Genomic DNA, 17,819 nt, shown 5'->3' on the forward strand with positions numbered 1-17,819 from the left:
GTATGTTCAATCAGGGAACAGCTAAAAAGAATAAGATATAGTCGTCCATTAGGGAGATAGAGGCCACGTTCACTGGGGGAAGTTGAATGGATCTAAAACTAGAGGCACCTCTAAAAACTACGTTGGGTTTTTCTGGAATCATTTCTATATATTCTATGGAATAAGAGTGTCATCTTGTTTTAAAATGTACCAGTGTTTTCTAATGATTTTTTCACATTGTAACTGTGCTTATTGAAATCAAAAATGATTGGCATAAAAGATGAGTCTTTGTCATTTTTTGTTTTGCATTCTAAGAGATCTAATCTGTTTCTTTCTTTGACTGCTTTGAGGGATCTATCAAGATTATCTGGGGAATAGTTTTTATCAATAAATATTTCTTTGAGAGTATGGGCTTGTTTAATAAAATCTTCGTTACGAGAGCAGTACCTATGTAAACGCAAGAATTGACTTTTGGGTATACCTGCTAACCATGGTTTGTGGCAACTCAATTGATCTATAATAGTGTTTGTGCAGACCTTTTTAATAAATGTTTTAATGCTGACAATGCCGTTGTGAATAAAAAATTTGTAGATCTAAAAAATGAATACAACTGCTACTGAATTCTGAGGTTAAAATTATACTTTTGTTGTTTGCGTTAAGATGGTTTAAAAAGGATTTAATTGAATCTTCTGAACCCTTCCAAATAAAAAAGAGGTTGTCTATATAACGGAAATCGGTAACAAGGTTTGCCTGCCAGATATATTCACCCCAAATGTCTTTGGCTTCCCAATCAGCCATAGAAAGGTTTGCGTAGCTGGGGGCAAATCTGGTCCCCATAGAAGTGCCTTGTTTTTGAATATAAAAATAATCTAGGAACCAAAAATAATTGTTGTTTCAAATTATTTGTATGCCTTGTATGATAAAATCTATTTGTTGATCTGGGATGGTGTTTTCTGCTTTCAATATATTGTAGGGGATAATGGTGTACAGTGATTGAACATCACACGTGACTAGAATGTAGTCTTGTTGCCATGTGAAATTATTTAAAAAGCAAAGAAGGGTCATGGAGTCTTTGAGATATGATTTTTTTTTTTTTTTTTTTTTTTTTTTTTAACTGAGGGCTGTAGGACGATGTCTTTATATTCTGAGAGGTTAGATAAAGCAGTGTTCACACTGGAAACTATGGGTCTACCTGGAGGCTTTTGTTAATTTTTAAGTATTTGTGGTATGAAATAAATGACAGGAATTTTTGGATAAGGTACATTAATATAATTCAATTATTTTTTGTAAAAATGTGAGATTCAAGGCCTTTTAAAAAATATATATCTAAAGTGTTTTTGATTGTGGGATCATGGGGTAATGTTTCGTAGACATTGGGGTCACTACGTTGTTAAAAAGCTTCATCTAAATACATTGTTTTGGAGAGTATAAGTAGACCTCCACCTTTGTCTGCTGGTTTTATGATAATGCTTTCATCTTTTTGAAGTTCTTTGAGGGCTGATTGTTCATTGTGGGTGAGGTTATGGTGTTGGTGTTTGTGAGTTTTAATGTTATCAAGGTCTTTGTGGACTAGATTTTTTTTTTTTTTTATTCTTTATTTTTGTTGTGCATGGTTTAACAGCGAGCGTGCGTTGCCACAACAGCAGTTACACGCCAAATCGTACATTTTCAAACATAGCAATTAATAAGTTTTCACAGTTTTATATATTATAAAGCAGAAGCGATATGCATAGCGTGGGTCTGTGAGTATACGGCATTGTGACATGTTTGATCTAACTGTGCTAACAATAGGAGGAGCAGGCAATAGTCGCTTAACAGCTAGTACATTGCAAGAAATAATTTCTGAAACTGTTAGAGATTAGTTGCTTATTGTTTAACTATGTTTGGTCTATCTGTGCTACCAATAGGAGGAACAGGCAATAATCGCTTAACGGCTAACACAGTGCAAAACATAAGATATGAAACCTTTAGAGATTAGTCACACATTTTTGTATCTATATGATCTCTAGAACAAAATGTAGACAGGTGGAGTCAGCGGCTAATGCTTAGGTAGTAAAGGCAAGCCGGACCTGTTACTGCCTCTCTATCTGCTTGAAGTGAGGTTCCACTGGGTGGCCTGGCAGGTGATCTGCTATTGCTAAAGTGGGAACTATAAAGGTACAGGGTGTAAACGTATATTATTGAGCATGTGGTCGTGGGGAGGGGGGGTGCATGCACCACCGCTTTGGGCCCAATCTGGAGGCTTAGTCATGCAGTCCAGGACTCCCTCAACCTATGCCTGTTACGGGCATCGATAGCAGATACTTGCTGTGTCCATGTAAAGCTCGCTGGAGATTTTTAAAGACCTCAAGGGGGCCAAATTTGAAACTGGCTGGGTAAAACTTAGAGGTTTTTTTTCAGATCGGTGGTTACTATTCTGGACTCTACTGTGGGCTGTGGATGATCTGGGTTGGGTAAAAGAACTGCAGCTGGGGATTTTTCTAAAAAGAACCTCTTGAGAGTTGCTTTTCTGAAAAATGTATTTACACCTAAAAAGGGTTGGAAAGGGTTAGTGGGGACGCATTTACTGTGTGGCGGATAAAACTTTTTGGGACAAATTAAAAATTCCTAGTGATTTTTTATCTGGGGGGCTTATTGTCTTTCCAACATTTTGTAATCTTCTCCCTGCACTCCCTCCTCTATGCTTAGGTTTCTCTTTCTGGTTCTTGATGGATATGCTGTTTGGGGTGGGGGCATGGGTTGCTGGGCGTATTTTAAAAAAATGGTCTTCATTATCAATTTCTGAATCAATGAAGAGAAGTTGATATCTGTTTTGATGGCTGTAGTTAATAGGGGGCTTGTGGTGATCGTCATTTTTGTATAAATATCTTGATCTTTGGGGTCTTGGGGAATGTCATGTTGAGTTCTTCTGTGTATAGGTGAATGGTTGGCGACTAGTGGTTTTCTGTGGGATAGTTCTGGTATTGAGGTGACTAGTGGTGGTTTTTAGGTATGTGATGTGACGTCCTATTGAGTCATTGGGGTGATTGGTGGTTTCTGATATGCTGGGTGTGTGTTGTCCAGGTATTTGTTATTTGCATGGTAGTAGTTGTTGAATCTGTAGGAGGATTGATGGGGGATAGTATGATGTGGTCTTTTATAGGGTCTGGTGTTGGAATTGGAATAGTAGGTGTTTGATCTTGATTGGCTCTGATAATTAGATCTGGAGTGGTAGTAGGTGAAAGTATCTGTGGTGTATTGTTTGTTGAGGGGACAAGTTCTAACCTGATTGTTAGCGTAATCTTGCTTATCTCGGATGTATTTTTTTACCTTAATGTGTTTTGTGTCCATTGCTTTTTCAATTTTATTGTGTATGATAATGGAGTTTTGTTTGTAGACCTCAGTTTCTGTGAATGGTACATGTTTGTCTCTGAGTTGATTTATATCTGTATCTAATTTAGAAATGTTCTTACTTTTTTTTAAAAAAAATGAGGGTTTCCATAATGCCAAATGTACAGAGTTCTAGCTTGTCATTCCAATCTTTCATAAAATCTGGTAACTTAAAGAATCTTAAGCCTCTTGGTGTTATTCTCTCGTCTATATATATTTTTTTAAGGTTGCGATTTCCCATTTAAGTTTGATTTCATTGGTTAACAATTTTTCTAATTTTGTGAATAATTCTTGTTGGTTATATATTTCTAGTGTTGTAGGGACAGGGATGGCTTCATCGCTATCAAAAACATTGTTAATATCTATGGTGTAATTATTTCTGAATTCAAAAATTTACATGGTATTAGCAGATAAAAAAGCAGCTGTCTCCAGAGGGGAAAAAAATATAGAGGCGGCAGTTAACCCCAGAGGTTGGGATCCCTATAGTACTTTACATATGGAATACCCCCTTTCTCAGCATTTAGTGACCAATTTAAACTTTCTGGATCATAACTGTTTACCTACCTTTGAATCTGAAACATTCTCCAGTCACCCAAAGTCCTACACCTACTAATCAAGTTTTGACAAATTTCAAGAAAATATGCCTGCAACACAAATTTACAGGACAACTCTTAGCACTGTAATACAATGGCCTGGCCTGTGCCTTTTTTGGTTTTTGACCACCTTCCTGTCTGGAGTTTAATGAGCTTTGGAACTGTATTCAGTAAACAAAAAAAAAAAACGAAATCACTTTTTAGTTATCCTGAAGTTTAGTATCATTAATTAAAATCATGACATGTTCACTCTATATGAAAAGAACAATCAAATAAAATGAACATTTGCATACCACAGATCAGTTCTGGGTTTTACAGAGATAGTCCAAGTTTGGAATAAAGGTCTTGTTATTTTCCTTTAGTGTCATAGTTCCATCTGCTCTAATTGCACAGTGACAGGCTGTTGTGGGACAGTTCTCCTCAAACATTTTACATGTTTCACTTTTACAGGAGTTTTGTTCATTAAACAGTGATCTGAAGTCAGTTGATAATTCACATGCAGCATTCATAACCAAAATAGCTGTGATCAAAAAAAATCTCGACTGAAATTGAATTTTTTTCCAAACTCACAAATGTTCGCTCTAATTTTGCAAGTCAATTATGAAATTTGGGGTAAATTCATTAAACAGTGTGATGTGATTACACACTACTGATAAAAATGTAAGCTACAACAGCTGGGTTGGAAAAAAAACAATTATTGAGAACTGGAGTTTTTCTTATTCTATTTGATGGTACATTTGCTAATAAATACTTAAGGTCAGAATGTGCCCCACATTTTAAATTCCAACCAATGGCACAGCCTAACTACACACCACCTGTTATAAACTTTATAGGACAAACTGGCCCTAATTATGGCAGGACGACTTGGTTAACTACCAGGGTGAGGGAAGGCACTGCATCTATCTTCTGGTCCCTGATATTAATTTTATATTTAACCTTTTATCTGTTAAACTGAATGGGAAAGTCAAGGGCATTAACCAGGTTTCCCCTTGGATATAAGGGTTTCATTCTGGATACAAAATAATCACTTTATTAAGTCCCCATTCCAAATCATGAGCTAGGGAAAAGATCAAGAGGACAGTTGCAGGCCTATCTGTTTAAAATCTTAATGCTCACATTTTTGGCATGACACAAACGTGACATACTACCAGGCTTCCCTGATTAATACAGTCTCAACAGAACCAATATTTCTCCTTTTGCCATTTTTAAAAAATCATTTTCACGAGAGAACACCGATTGGCTGAGATGTTTAAGTTGTCTCCCAGTTGCTGCAAAGCATTTTGGGAAACTCCTATGAATCTTGTTTTGTAATTATTTTTTCATTATTTTCACTGTAAAGCTGATTGGATGGAAACGAGTCAACTTTGCTGAGAGTATCCCTTCTAAATCCATTTTCCATGTGTATAGAAAAAAATGGTCATATATGTTCTTTTCTATGTTTCTATTATAAAATTGCTATAACTTTGCTCTCTGCGGCTTTTTATTTCATGCAAATGCTGAAAATGCTTAGCAATGCAAATATTGTTTTAATATTATTATTTAATGCGGACGATTGAGTATATAAAAAAAAATACACGGTAGACAATTCAATAGTTGGGTTGCGAAGTGTTTTTATAACACAATCTATCAAAAACAAAATGTCACCAGCATATGTCAAAGCTTCAGTAAATTTAGAAGACTACATTGTACAGACAGGTCATTTCAAATCCATTTTTCAATGGAAGATAATAAAATTAGAATAAGTGAGTCCGGGTGCCCTTTTCAATGAGTCCCTGCTTTCTTCTGACCCAGGAGTATAAAATAATTTAAAACATTTGCTTTTAGTGCTTGGTGCCTTAAATAATTGTTCTTCTCCCAGTCATATAAATGTCATATCGCTTGTCTCTTCTTACCACGATAATATAAAGTGAATTTGTTTAGGACAGGTTATTGTCAGTGTCAGATTGCCTACTGGGAGCCTAGACTTCTATAGAACATAGTCTTGCAGCTAGCTGGCTGACATGTTGTCAGTAACATTACTATATATTAATATTGCATGTGGCTAGATGATAGTTTCTCTCTGATAATAAAAATGCACTATATCAAAAAAGTTCAGCTGTAAAGTTGATTCGATCTAGCTTTAAAAGGTACTGCAAAATTCTACATGCTGGAAAAATATGGCATTATTTATGAAGAAGAATATACACATTTAAATGTTTTCATTAATATGGAATACTGACTAAGGTATATGCCATTAAAAAAAAAAAAAAAAAAAAGATGATTAGAAGAATGAAATATTTAGCTTAGAGGTATACTTGAACTTGCATTGCATCTAAAAACAGTCCATTCTACTGCCAGGTTGAGGATTTAGCACTTCCATTTTCCCCATGTACTTGACAGAAAACTCTGTGTATGTTTTGTCATCGGAGGGGATGATTACAGAGGTTAGATCTATTATGGTCTTCTGGATACATATCATGTCTTCATGGGAAATGCATGAAAAATGTTCTGTTGTATATAGCATTTGTATGCTGTAGTAGGGAAATAAATTAATAAATCAATGCAATTTATTTAGGCTCCCCCTCTGAATATTTAATTTATTTTCTTCATTAGTTGACTACCACAGGAAAACACTTTTCTTGTATTGCTCATGACCATGTAGAGGTGATCAATGTCTGAGAAACCAAGGTAGACTGGGTGTATCTAGGGTCAAAATGGCTTTTTTAAAGGGTTACTCAAAACTTCTGTATTTTAAAGTAGTCATGGTGGAAGAACCCCACAGGTGCAGCATATGTCTCCTTATCTGGGAACTGCATCAGGGTGCTCCTCACACTCTAATAATGCTTAGAGTAACCCTTGAATACATTACCCACAAACAGGTATGGTGATAGATAAAGTGGTTCACAAATGCAATTGCAACACCGAAAAAAAGTCAACGCAGGCTAAAAGTTTAGTTCCTGCAATGAGAGATCAAGGCTGGAATTTTGTATCGCTGATTATTGATTTGTCTATTAGTGCAACATCATATAGTATTTTACCTAAACATTTCTCTACATTGCTTCATAATGATCTTTTTTGTGTTTACTTGCAGTGTTTTGGACTGCCCTCACTCTTTTAGTGGACGTCTGTACACCTAGTAAACAAAATGATAAATCCTATAGCCCATCAGGGAACGTAACTAGCAAACTTGCATCAGTTTGCTGCACATTTGATCAATTGGCCTCATCATGTCAGCAGCAGGCAAGGCGTCTATTTGATATTCACTAATAATTTTAACATTAAACCCAATGCCACAGTTTTTACTAAGACATGTGTGTCCAATTTTCCTGATTGTCTGTTGCCTGATCAATATTAAATGTGATTTACAATTCTGTCCCTTGCGAAGCCTGCATATGTTATGTCAACATACCTTAATAGCTTTGGCTTCCTGAGCTGCCTTGTTAGCCACAGCCTCATCTGCTTCAACTAAACTTTTAACTGCTTCCACATCTAAAGTCTCATCTGCGATGATGTTTACCAACTCTTCAGTCTCTCTGCTTCGTTCAATCAGCATTGGCTTGAGCTCTGTCAACTCTTGTTGCATGATTGCTATCTGATGAGCCAAAAAGATAAAGATGTAATAAAGGTACATCTCACAAATATTATGACAAAATATCACACCAGAGTTTATCCACTGAATGTTCTAAAAAGAAAATATCCACTTTATAAATAATAAAAAGGACTTACTTGTGAAACCACTTGATGCACTTTTCGGTGTTAATATTTTGTTTATTTTTCACGATAATGGTCCATGCTAAAATTTACATATTTACACGAGGTGTAGCGCATTATATTTTGACTTACTTAGATACAATAATCTAAAATTAAACCAACCTCTTTCAAAGAGAAATTATCAAAGTATAAATATGAAGGATCGTGATAAATAAAACTGCTAAGGTTCCTTTCACTCAAGAGATGTCTCTTCACTCAAGATAATTTAGAAGGAATGTCTACATATGCAGGTGGGGTAAGACAATGAAAGACCTTTTGTGAGATATTCTTGAGTAAACACATAATAAATTGAGAAACGACAGGATTTAGCATGACTCGGGAGCTTTTAGGTCTCTGTGTGAGACATGACGTGTAGATATCCTGTGGGGTAGAGCAGAGAGCCTAGATTTTATGTGTGTATTACCGAAACAAGCCAAAATAGTGGGGATATTGTCTAAAAGAGGTTTATGTGTCAGAGCAGTTCTTTGATCTGAGCTGTATAATTTGGCAATAAAAAGAAAGCAACAGGTGTTTTGGCTGTATATATAATTACATTCATAAGAGAGGATCAGTTACCGAGCTTATATGTTTTGAAAAGATGATTTAGATTTAAAATGCCATTCGGAGTCTAGCAAACAAAAAGCATGTATTTGATCTGTGTACAGAAAAGCAGCAAAAATTGTCTCAGTTAATATATAATACTAGTGTACAAATTACAACTATCCTTCAGAATTTTCACATCCCATGGAGTTGATACAACCTTTGGTGTTCAAACGTGTTCATTTTATTCAGAGCTGCTGGCCATTCATGTTCCGTTTTTCTGCTAATGATAGTTATTTGGGGTGCTAAATATTACTCAGTAGAACCAACTAAAACAAGTCCCCAGAAATGAAGACCAATTATTAAAACACCTAATTCTTTACTATTCTTCAAAATCATTGTTGTGTTTGATAATGAATATGTGGATGGAGATGTTTTCCTGCTTTTATTTTTTTGTTTTAGGTTTTTCTGTTCCCTTTTATATTTTATTGACATTGGTTGCTATAATAATATTTTGAAAAAATCTTCAATAAAAAAACATTTTACTATAAACTCTCCATCGATGCTTCACAAGGATGAAAAATATGTAGTCCACCACTGTGAATCTCAAAGAGGTTATACAAGATGCTTATGAAAAATGCATATGACAGCCATGTATCGGAATCAGGAAAGCTTTTTCATGAAAGGAGGGGTCTGGCCACCACAACTGCAACTGTGTCATGTACAGTTTAAGTGATCACATTCCATCATTGTATGCAGTAGCAGATTGATAGAATACTCCTGTCTTTAAGATCCTCTTGTTGAATCTCTTAGAATCTATACTAGCAAAGCATTTGTGTATCTCAGTTTGAAGTAGTTAAATCCTCCATCCATAATGGTGGAAATGGAATCAAATGTTTATATGATAGTGATGGAAATGTCCAGCAAGTGCAAATTGATGTAGACACATTTCAAAATTCAAGGATAATTGAAATACCATGTCAAAAACTAAAGCTATTTGTTCTGAATAAGATTGGTTTCAGCCAGGCTGATGGACAGGTGGCCAATTTTCCTTGACAGGAAAAAAACCAATCAATTTCAGGGACCATTTCTCCATGAATATACACTGCATCTCTTTAAATATTAATGATCTAATGTATTTGCTTGTTACTGCTTATGACTTAGTTTGTTTTTTTTCACTTATGCTTTCACAGTGTTGCATGCATTAGTATTTTGAGCAAGATTCCCATTATATGTAATTATTTCCCCGCTACTATTGCGACTGAGAAGTTTTGGTATATAACCTTTAAATCCTAAGCATTATAAAGTAGTGAGATGTAAAATATATTTATTTATATTTTTAAAGCCACTTTCCATCTCTGTCCTTTCTTTGTTTGTGTGCATGTGTATGTGTAATAGGACAAATTACACATTTTAAATAGTACTCTAAAGGTGATGCACATCAGAAGTGGAAACAAGTGCATAAAAGAGTGAAAAAAACATCAAGCTGCTACCACACCTGTGAACCTATTTCTCTCTAACCCAAAACCAAAATTCACAAGAGTGAAAAAATTATGTTCTGGAGAATAGCCACAGAACAGTTACATGGAGCGCTAATGTAATTATTTTGTGAAATTACCTTAATTTAGTAGGAAAAAAATTAATAATAATAATAATAATAATAATAATACAAAAAAAAAAATTAAAAAAAAAAAAAAAAAATATATATATATATACACAGAACCCTCAAACTCACAGGCCTCTGGTAGAGGACCTGAGAATGAGGAATAAGCATACCACTCAGGAGGGGTGAGAAAATTAATAAAAAAAAAAATGTGTAATGTTGTATATAAAATCTGTCAACATTGAAGTTGCTGTTTAGTAGATAGGAGAGTGCGCTGGATCTTGTGTATTGTTTATTGTATAATATGGCCCCCAGCAGCACCCCATTTAAGCATGTTCAGGTGAGTGCAACCCCCCCCCATGTTCCATTTATATATATATATATATATTTTTTTTTTATTATTATTATTTATTTATTGTTTATATAAATACACACACACATATATATATATATATACACATATACACACACACACACGCACACATATATATATATATATATATATATATACATATACACACACACACACACAATTGTGCAAACGAATAAAGTAAATTGGCGGGTGGTGAAGGTGATAGTTAGTCACAAAGCTAGTGTGGGCAAGCCACTGTCTTGAGGTCACTCCCAACCTCTATACACAATAAACACAATGCCTGAGTATAACTCCAGACTACAGGGCGCCACAATCACTAGAATCTATGTAAAATACTGAGTAGGAAAATCCCATAAATGAATAAATAACAATGGGTGGAAATCCAAAAAATCCACTTTATTTAAGAACAATAAAATAAAATAGTATAACCTGCGCAATACATGCAGGAATATAAAATGTAATGCAAAATATTAACAGCCAAATGGCCAAGAACCCCTAAGGACAGCAGCTATAAACTCACAGAAGCCTTCAAATATAGTGCCAAGTGCTAAAGTGCAGAAATGCAGAATGCTTGATGTAGCTTCAAAGATGGACACCAAAGCTAACAAATAAAGTGCTTACAGGAGACAAAAAACTGCTGTGCCGAAAGTGCAGGGATCTTGTGGGTGCTCAACGCGTTTCGTCGATCTCGACTTCCTCAGGAGCTTGCGCAGGTTATACTATTTTATTTTATTGATCTTAAATAAAGTGGATTTTTTGGATTTCCACCCATTGTTATTTATTCATTTATGGGATTTTCCTACTCAATATTTTACATAGATTCTAGTGATTGTGGCGCCCTGTAGTCTGGAGTTATACTCAGGCATTGTGTTTACAATTGTGCAATACTGTAAACAACTAAATGGGAATGATAATAGTGTATAAACCAAAATTGTGACGTGTTATACTCACATGTATGGGAGCCTTTAAGAGCAGGCTCCAGCCTCTGGCCTTTGTACCTTCTGCACATTACCACTCTCCACAGACTACTCTACATATTATGCAGACACAGAATACATAAACATAAAAGTACTCATTTTTATGTATTTGTGTGTGTGTTTGTAATAGGAAAGATGGACTATTTTAAATCATTTAGCAAGAATATGCCTACTCTAAACTCACATCACATGACCCCATGTTACCAAAATCTGATGAAGGCACCTTGACTTCTTAAAAACACTGTATACCTGTAGAGGAAAGGGGGACGCACAAAATGCATTAAGGGTGTCCTTCAGTTCAAAATTGGATTGTGCATATATGTAAAATAAGAGGATAGAAGAAATTAATACCAAAACAATGGTAACACACTGACACGCTTCACCTAACAGGCTTTTTTAAAGTGTCTTTTGAAAAAAGTCTGTTAGGTAAAATGTGTCAGTGTCTTGCCATTGTTTTGGTTTTATCACTCTATTTTCAATGAACACTAGTGTTTTTATTCACCGTGGACCTTCTTAATCTTTTCCACAAGACTGCTACATTGATTTCTGTGGTGGAAAATATACAACCCATGTGAAATGGATTGAGCAAAACCTTTTTTTGTTCTCCAGCAGTGAGTACATGTATTTTTATTTATTTTATTAATGTTAACAGTAAGCACTATATTTTTTATTTTCTATGTTATCCTATTTTCCATTTTGGTAAAAATTTGCTGATATACCTCTACACATCAAAAAGTGGGAACTTTGTGGATTCGTGGATCACTCCTATATAAACCAGTCATAGAGAGCCACAAACAGGCTCAAAATACATTTTGACTGCACATACAAATATTAATAATCACTTCAATTTAGTGTACCAAGTATACTGCACTATATCGGTGCTATTTTCTGTTATTTTATACCACCTAGAGGTTTTCCACTGGACCAAGACATCATGTATATCCACAGGCGTTGATTGTACCACCTAGTTGCATACATTTAAAGCAAATTAACAGCTTAAAAAGACTGTAAGTGTAATTCTTTTATTTATCTCACCAATACTTACAATATGCTACACTAGATTCTATTCTCCTGTCCTCTTATTTTACATATCGATACAATCACTGTTGGACTGAAGAACACCCAATATCTTCCTATGACCAGAAAGAAGGGATTCTGATTTGGGTTGTTCAAGCTGTCCACATATACAAGAAACAAGCGCCAGAAACCATTCACCTCATACTATTACTGTGTGCATGTACCCATTATCTAACAAATGGGACACTCTAAGTAACATGCTGACTGCAGCTCATAGTGCAAGTGTATGGTTGCTGCTTCGTTGTGTATGTATTTATAGATAAAGGGTTTTGTTTTGTAGTATTAGCTAGGTCACATTTAGTAGATATGGGCCAGCTACACACCACAAGGTGATTCCAGGATTTGATTTCTGCTCGTTATGGCTAGCTTGATTTGTATGACATCATGAATTTGCTGTTCAAGCCTCTCTTTCGTCTACCCACCTCTCTTTTGTTTAACCCCCTCTCTTTCTCACCTGTTCAGAGCATATTTAAGGCGGTTTGTTTGGATGTACACTTGTCTTGTTAAAAGTCAAGATGGTAGAATGTTGACTACTGTGTTTATTACTGCTGTGAAGAAATAAAGGCAGCACAGCAAGCAATTGAAAAGAAGTCCAGTGAGCTCGGTTTTATTTTATGGTTTGTGTATACGACAGAGGTTGCACCATAAATATACTGAGACATTGAGATCAGAGTCCTTCTTAATTATACATATACATATATATATATATATATATATATATATACACACACACGCAAGAATGCCTGTTTTTCTGCATTGTCATCAGTAGCCAAGTGACTATGAATGATGCTGTTTTCACAATAACTCTTGCCATTACACAGGTTCATTCTTCCCCTACATGTGAGCCAGTTAAATTTGCTCCTGTGTGTTCAGCGCTAGCCTGTCTGCTTTGTTTACTAATGAGAGTACATTATAATCTAATTAAAAACAGGAGAAATTTGGCCCATCTGCTTTGAATTTTTTATAACCTTAGGCTACTGTTAATTCCAACCCCTGTTTACAATGTGCTTTTGGAAGCCTCAGTTCTAATGTACATTTCTGCAGCAAGAAAGGTATTACCTTCATCAGCTGCAAAGAACATCTTTACTTACTTGGGAAGATGCAAAATCCAACTTTTCAAGTCCAACCATATATCTGTTTTTGCTGGTTAACAACACAAGTCTTTTACGTTCCAAGAGATTCTTAAAGGTCTTGATTAATTCAAGGTAGGATGTTGAGGTGACGTAGATATGCCTTTGCAGTGATTCTAAAAACCTGTTCACAATTAAAAAAAAAATACCTTTGCATGAGTCACAGTTGAAAATAAAAGATGGACAGCACAACATATTTCATTATTACTGTGGGATGCTGCTTTCCAATATAAATGCACATTTTGTCCTCATCAATCCCAGCGAATGACTTTTTCAGTTTTCACAGAAAAGCAAAGCACAGAAGGCATTTTTACGTTAACGAAAAAAAAACAAAAAAAAAAAACTTCATTTCCACTTCATCAGCTCCAAGGTCAGGTCAGCAGAAAAGGCAGTTGCTCGTGCTTATGAATATTTTATGGGATCCAATAACAATATATTTTCTTTTTCTTTTTTTTTTTGGAATAAGTTAGGGGTATGCTGGTCATGAAAATATTGTATAACTTAATGACCATATGAGTAACCTCTTGTGCAAGCAAAAAAAGAAAAATCTCTCTCCATTTATTTATTGCAAAAATGTATTCCTAGACACAATGCAAATTAATGAAGATTAAATATAATACCATGAATAGTATTTCTGTTTCATATCTGTTCTGCTTGAAGTACCAAACTAAATGACTTGTTATTATTACCACTGCAAAGATTCCGGATAATGTTCATACAATAGGATTGGTGAAGAAGAGCTAGCTGTAGTGATTGAATATTACCTACCTAAACTATTGTAACCTTTAATTTTCAAAAGTAAACACTCCAATCACATTAAAAAAAACAAAAACAAACAAACATCACAAACAATGTGGAGCATTCTATTAAATAAAAAAAATAGGTTTAGATATTCATGATAGGCAGCAAGATAAACATATGAATGCTTGAAAGCTACGCCAGTTAAACTGAATGAACTGAAAGTATCATTATTATACCAAATATAACCCTTACAATTTAAATGTAAAAAAATAATAAACATAATCAAATCAAGCATGGTTTCTGGTTAAATAAGGGATTTGATTAGTGGCCCACTGAAGTACCTAAGCAGTGCTTCTGAAAACCTGTTCAAACCTCGCAATCACAGGTTAAATTCACAGTAGGGTCAAATTAGCATTTCCTACATCCTGAGCTGCTAATATAAATTCGGGTACAATTTAGTGGGATATTGGTAACATTTATAAGTTTAGAATATACTTGTCAACTAAAAAAAATCCAAGTGTGTTCTTCCCTATGAAATATGTTATTGCTGTTATTATTATTATATAAAACAGAGTGTAGACAATAGTAAATACATACATAAACAGAGTAAGAGAGAAGATTTATGAATATGTGGGACATTGAGAACATATACAGCCTCACTTTTTAAAGGATTTTCCAAGAAGTACCTTTAGGTAAATGGTAGATATTATGTTTTGTACAACAAGATATCCAAAGCGTAATATTTCTACCATAAACCATTAACCATTGTGGTACACAAACCAGAGGTTGAGGTACGCCACTACAGATTTTATTGGCTTTAGATGAAACAGTAAGATGAAATACAGGTTGCGCCTAATGGTCATGGGAAAAAAATACAAGACAAACAATTTATGAAAGAATTAAATATAATTTAAAAAATATATTCCCTGATTGTTCTTAATAGTCCCAAATAGGTATTTAAGGTGATAGCATCCTCTGTATGGTGGATAATTCCAGTAAAAGTCTGATTTCCTGAACAGGTCAGCAGATGAAATATGTAAAGAAAACCCCACACAAACTTGGCACTCTATAGTGTAGTATTTTCAGAAAATGGTGTACTATTATGAGAAAAAAATGAAAATACACTCACAAGTAAAGAGCTACCATCTAGCTCAAGATCAACAGCTTGTGACAATATAGTCAATGTAAGGGATATAGCTGATGATTAAACATGCTGGACATGCAACATGTGTGGGTGTAGACTTTACCACAGCCTGATTGGCGTTTCTCACAGATAATATGTGAATAAAAATAATAATAAAAAAGGGATACCAATAGTGTTGCATATTTTGTAATAAGTGGTTTAAGTAAATCGTTCTATAGATTTACTAGCCATAACAGAAACCTGGCTCTCCCCCTCTGACACTGCCACCCCTGCATCTTTGTCCTTCGGTGGTCTCCAACTTACCCACAACCCAAGAAACTCTGAATGTAAAGGTGGTGGTGTTGGGTTTCTCCTCTCCCCTCACTGCTCTTTTAAACCTCTTCCCACCCCCCCTTCTCTCTCTTTCCCATCATTTGAAATACACGCAATTCGCCTTTTCAAACCCTTCTCTGCTAACATTGCTGTTATTTACCGCCCCCCTGGTTCCCCTCTTCTCTTCCTTGACCACTTTGCTGCCTGGCTACCCTATTTCCTCTCTTCTAACATTCCATCCCTAATTCTCGGGGACTTCAATATTCCTATAAACCCACCTTTGACCTCTGCAGCCACCAAACTACTTTCCATGACTTCCTCCCTCGGGCTATCGCAGTGGGCAGATTCTCCCACCCATGTAGCTGGCAATACCCTTGACCTAATCTTCACTTATGCATGTACAGTATCTAATATCTGCAACACTCCATATCCACTCTCTGATCACCACCTCTTATCATTTGCTCTCACATACCCCCTCACCCAAAAACCTCAGCCTAACCCCCCTCAACTCAGGAGGGACCTTAATTCTCTTGATCTCCAACAGTTGTCAGCTGACATTGATTCACAACTGCTGTCCATCCCTTCCCTCTCCTGTCCTTCACAGGCCATCTCCATATATAACTCTACTCTTACATCTGCCTTGAACACTGCAGCGCCACTCCAAACAAGCACCTCGAGGAGGACCCGCCCCCAACCATGGCATACTAAATCAACGCGCTACCTGCAAAGATGCTCCCGTTGTGCTGAACGCTCCTGGAGGAAGTCTTGTACACAATCAGACTTTCTCCATTATAGATTCATATTGTGTTCATACAGTGCAGCCCTTGCCCTTGCCAAACAGTCCTATTTTTCCACTCTCATTAGTTCATGTTCCCGCAACCCCAGGCGTCTCTTTCACACCTTTAATTCTCTTCTTCGCCCTGCTGTGGCCACCCCCAAAACTAACCTTACTGCTGATAACTTCACATGTTACTTCACTGACAAGATTGAACAGCTAAGGAAAGAATTCTCCCCTCCTTGCCTTTCTGTTTCTCAATCACACATAGATCATGCCTTTCCTACCCTTCAGACATTCTCCCCAGCTACTGACCAAGAGGTGGCTGCTCTTCTTTGCTCCTCTCGCCCCACCACTTGCCCGCTCGATCCTGTCCCATCTCACCTTATTAGATCTCTCTCCACTTGTCTCGTGCCTTCTCTAACACACATCTTCAACTGCTCGCTCTCCTCTGGCATCGTCCCTGCTGACCTTAAACATGCCACTGTAGTACCTATACTAAAAAAACCATCCCTCGACCCATCCACCCCCTCTAACTACCGTCCCATATCCCTGCTCCCTTTTTCCTCAAAGCTTCTGGAAAGACTTGTCTTTACCCGTGTGTCTCATTTCCTCAATTCCAACTCTCTCCTTGACCCTCTTCAATCTGGCTTCCGCCCTCTCCACTCTACAGAGACTGCCCTTATCAAAGTTACTAACGACCTAATCGCAGCTAAATCCAAAGGCCACTACTCCATACTAATTCTTCTTGACCTCTCAGCGGCCTTTGACACCGTTGATCATGCTCTCCTTCTTCAAACTCTTCAATCGTTTGGTCTCTGTGACTCTGTCCTCTCTTGGTTTTCCTCTTATCTCTCCCAACGCTCATTCAGTGTCTCCTTTTCTAATGATACCTCCTCCCCTTGCCCTGTCTCAGTTGGAGTTCCCCAAGGCTCCGTCCTTGGTCCCCTTCTATTTTCTCTTTATACTGCCTCTCTTGGCAAACTTATTACCTCTTTTGGATTTCACTACCACCTGTACGCTGATGACACCCAGCTATATCTCTCCTCCCCGGACCTCTCCCCTGCCGTCCTGCAACGTGTCACTGCTTGCCTTTCTTCCATCTCTGACTGGATGTCCTCCCGCTTTCTGAAACTCAATCTCTCAAAAACTGAGCTCCTTGTCTTTCCTCCTCCTAATACTGATCCTCCTCTTTCGCTCTCCCTCCAAGTTTGTGGTACCAACATCAGTCCATCCTTGCAAGCGCGCTGTCTTGGCGTCATACTTGACTCTGGTCTCACCTTTGAGCCTCACATCCAGCATGTTGCCAAATCCTGTAGATTCCATCTTAAAAACATAGCCCGCATCCGCCCCTTTCTTGCACCAGATACTACCAAGGAGCTTGTCCATGCTCTAGTAATTTCCCGCATGGATTATTGTAACCCTCTCCTGATTGGTCTCCCCAATAGCCGTACTGCACCCTTACAGTCCGTAATGA

General features: G+C 36.6%; 1 protein-coding gene across 1 annotated transcript in view; it reads right to left on the reverse strand.

The window, feature by feature from the left end:
* The window catches only part of LOC134601623 (dynein axonemal heavy chain 3-like), an 875,684-nt gene that overhangs the window by 177,121 nt on the left and 680,744 nt on the right, over positions 1 to 17,819 (reverse strand). Inside the window, exons 53-54 of the mRNA XM_063446141.1 lie at positions 13,332 to 13,494; positions 7,330 to 7,512 (exon numbers count right to left, since the gene is read on the reverse strand). Of these exons, the coding sequence (XP_063302211.1) occupies positions 7,330 to 7,512; positions 13,332 to 13,494 (346 nt within the window). The remainder of the gene's footprint in view (positions 1 to 7,329; positions 7,513 to 13,331; positions 13,495 to 17,819) is intronic.

Source organism: Pelobates fuscus, chromosome 3, assembly GCF_036172605.1.
Source record: "Pelobates fuscus isolate aPelFus1 chromosome 3, aPelFus1.pri, whole genome shotgun sequence".
Taxonomy (NCBI): domain Eukaryota; kingdom Metazoa; phylum Chordata; class Amphibia; order Anura; family Pelobatidae; genus Pelobates; species Pelobates fuscus.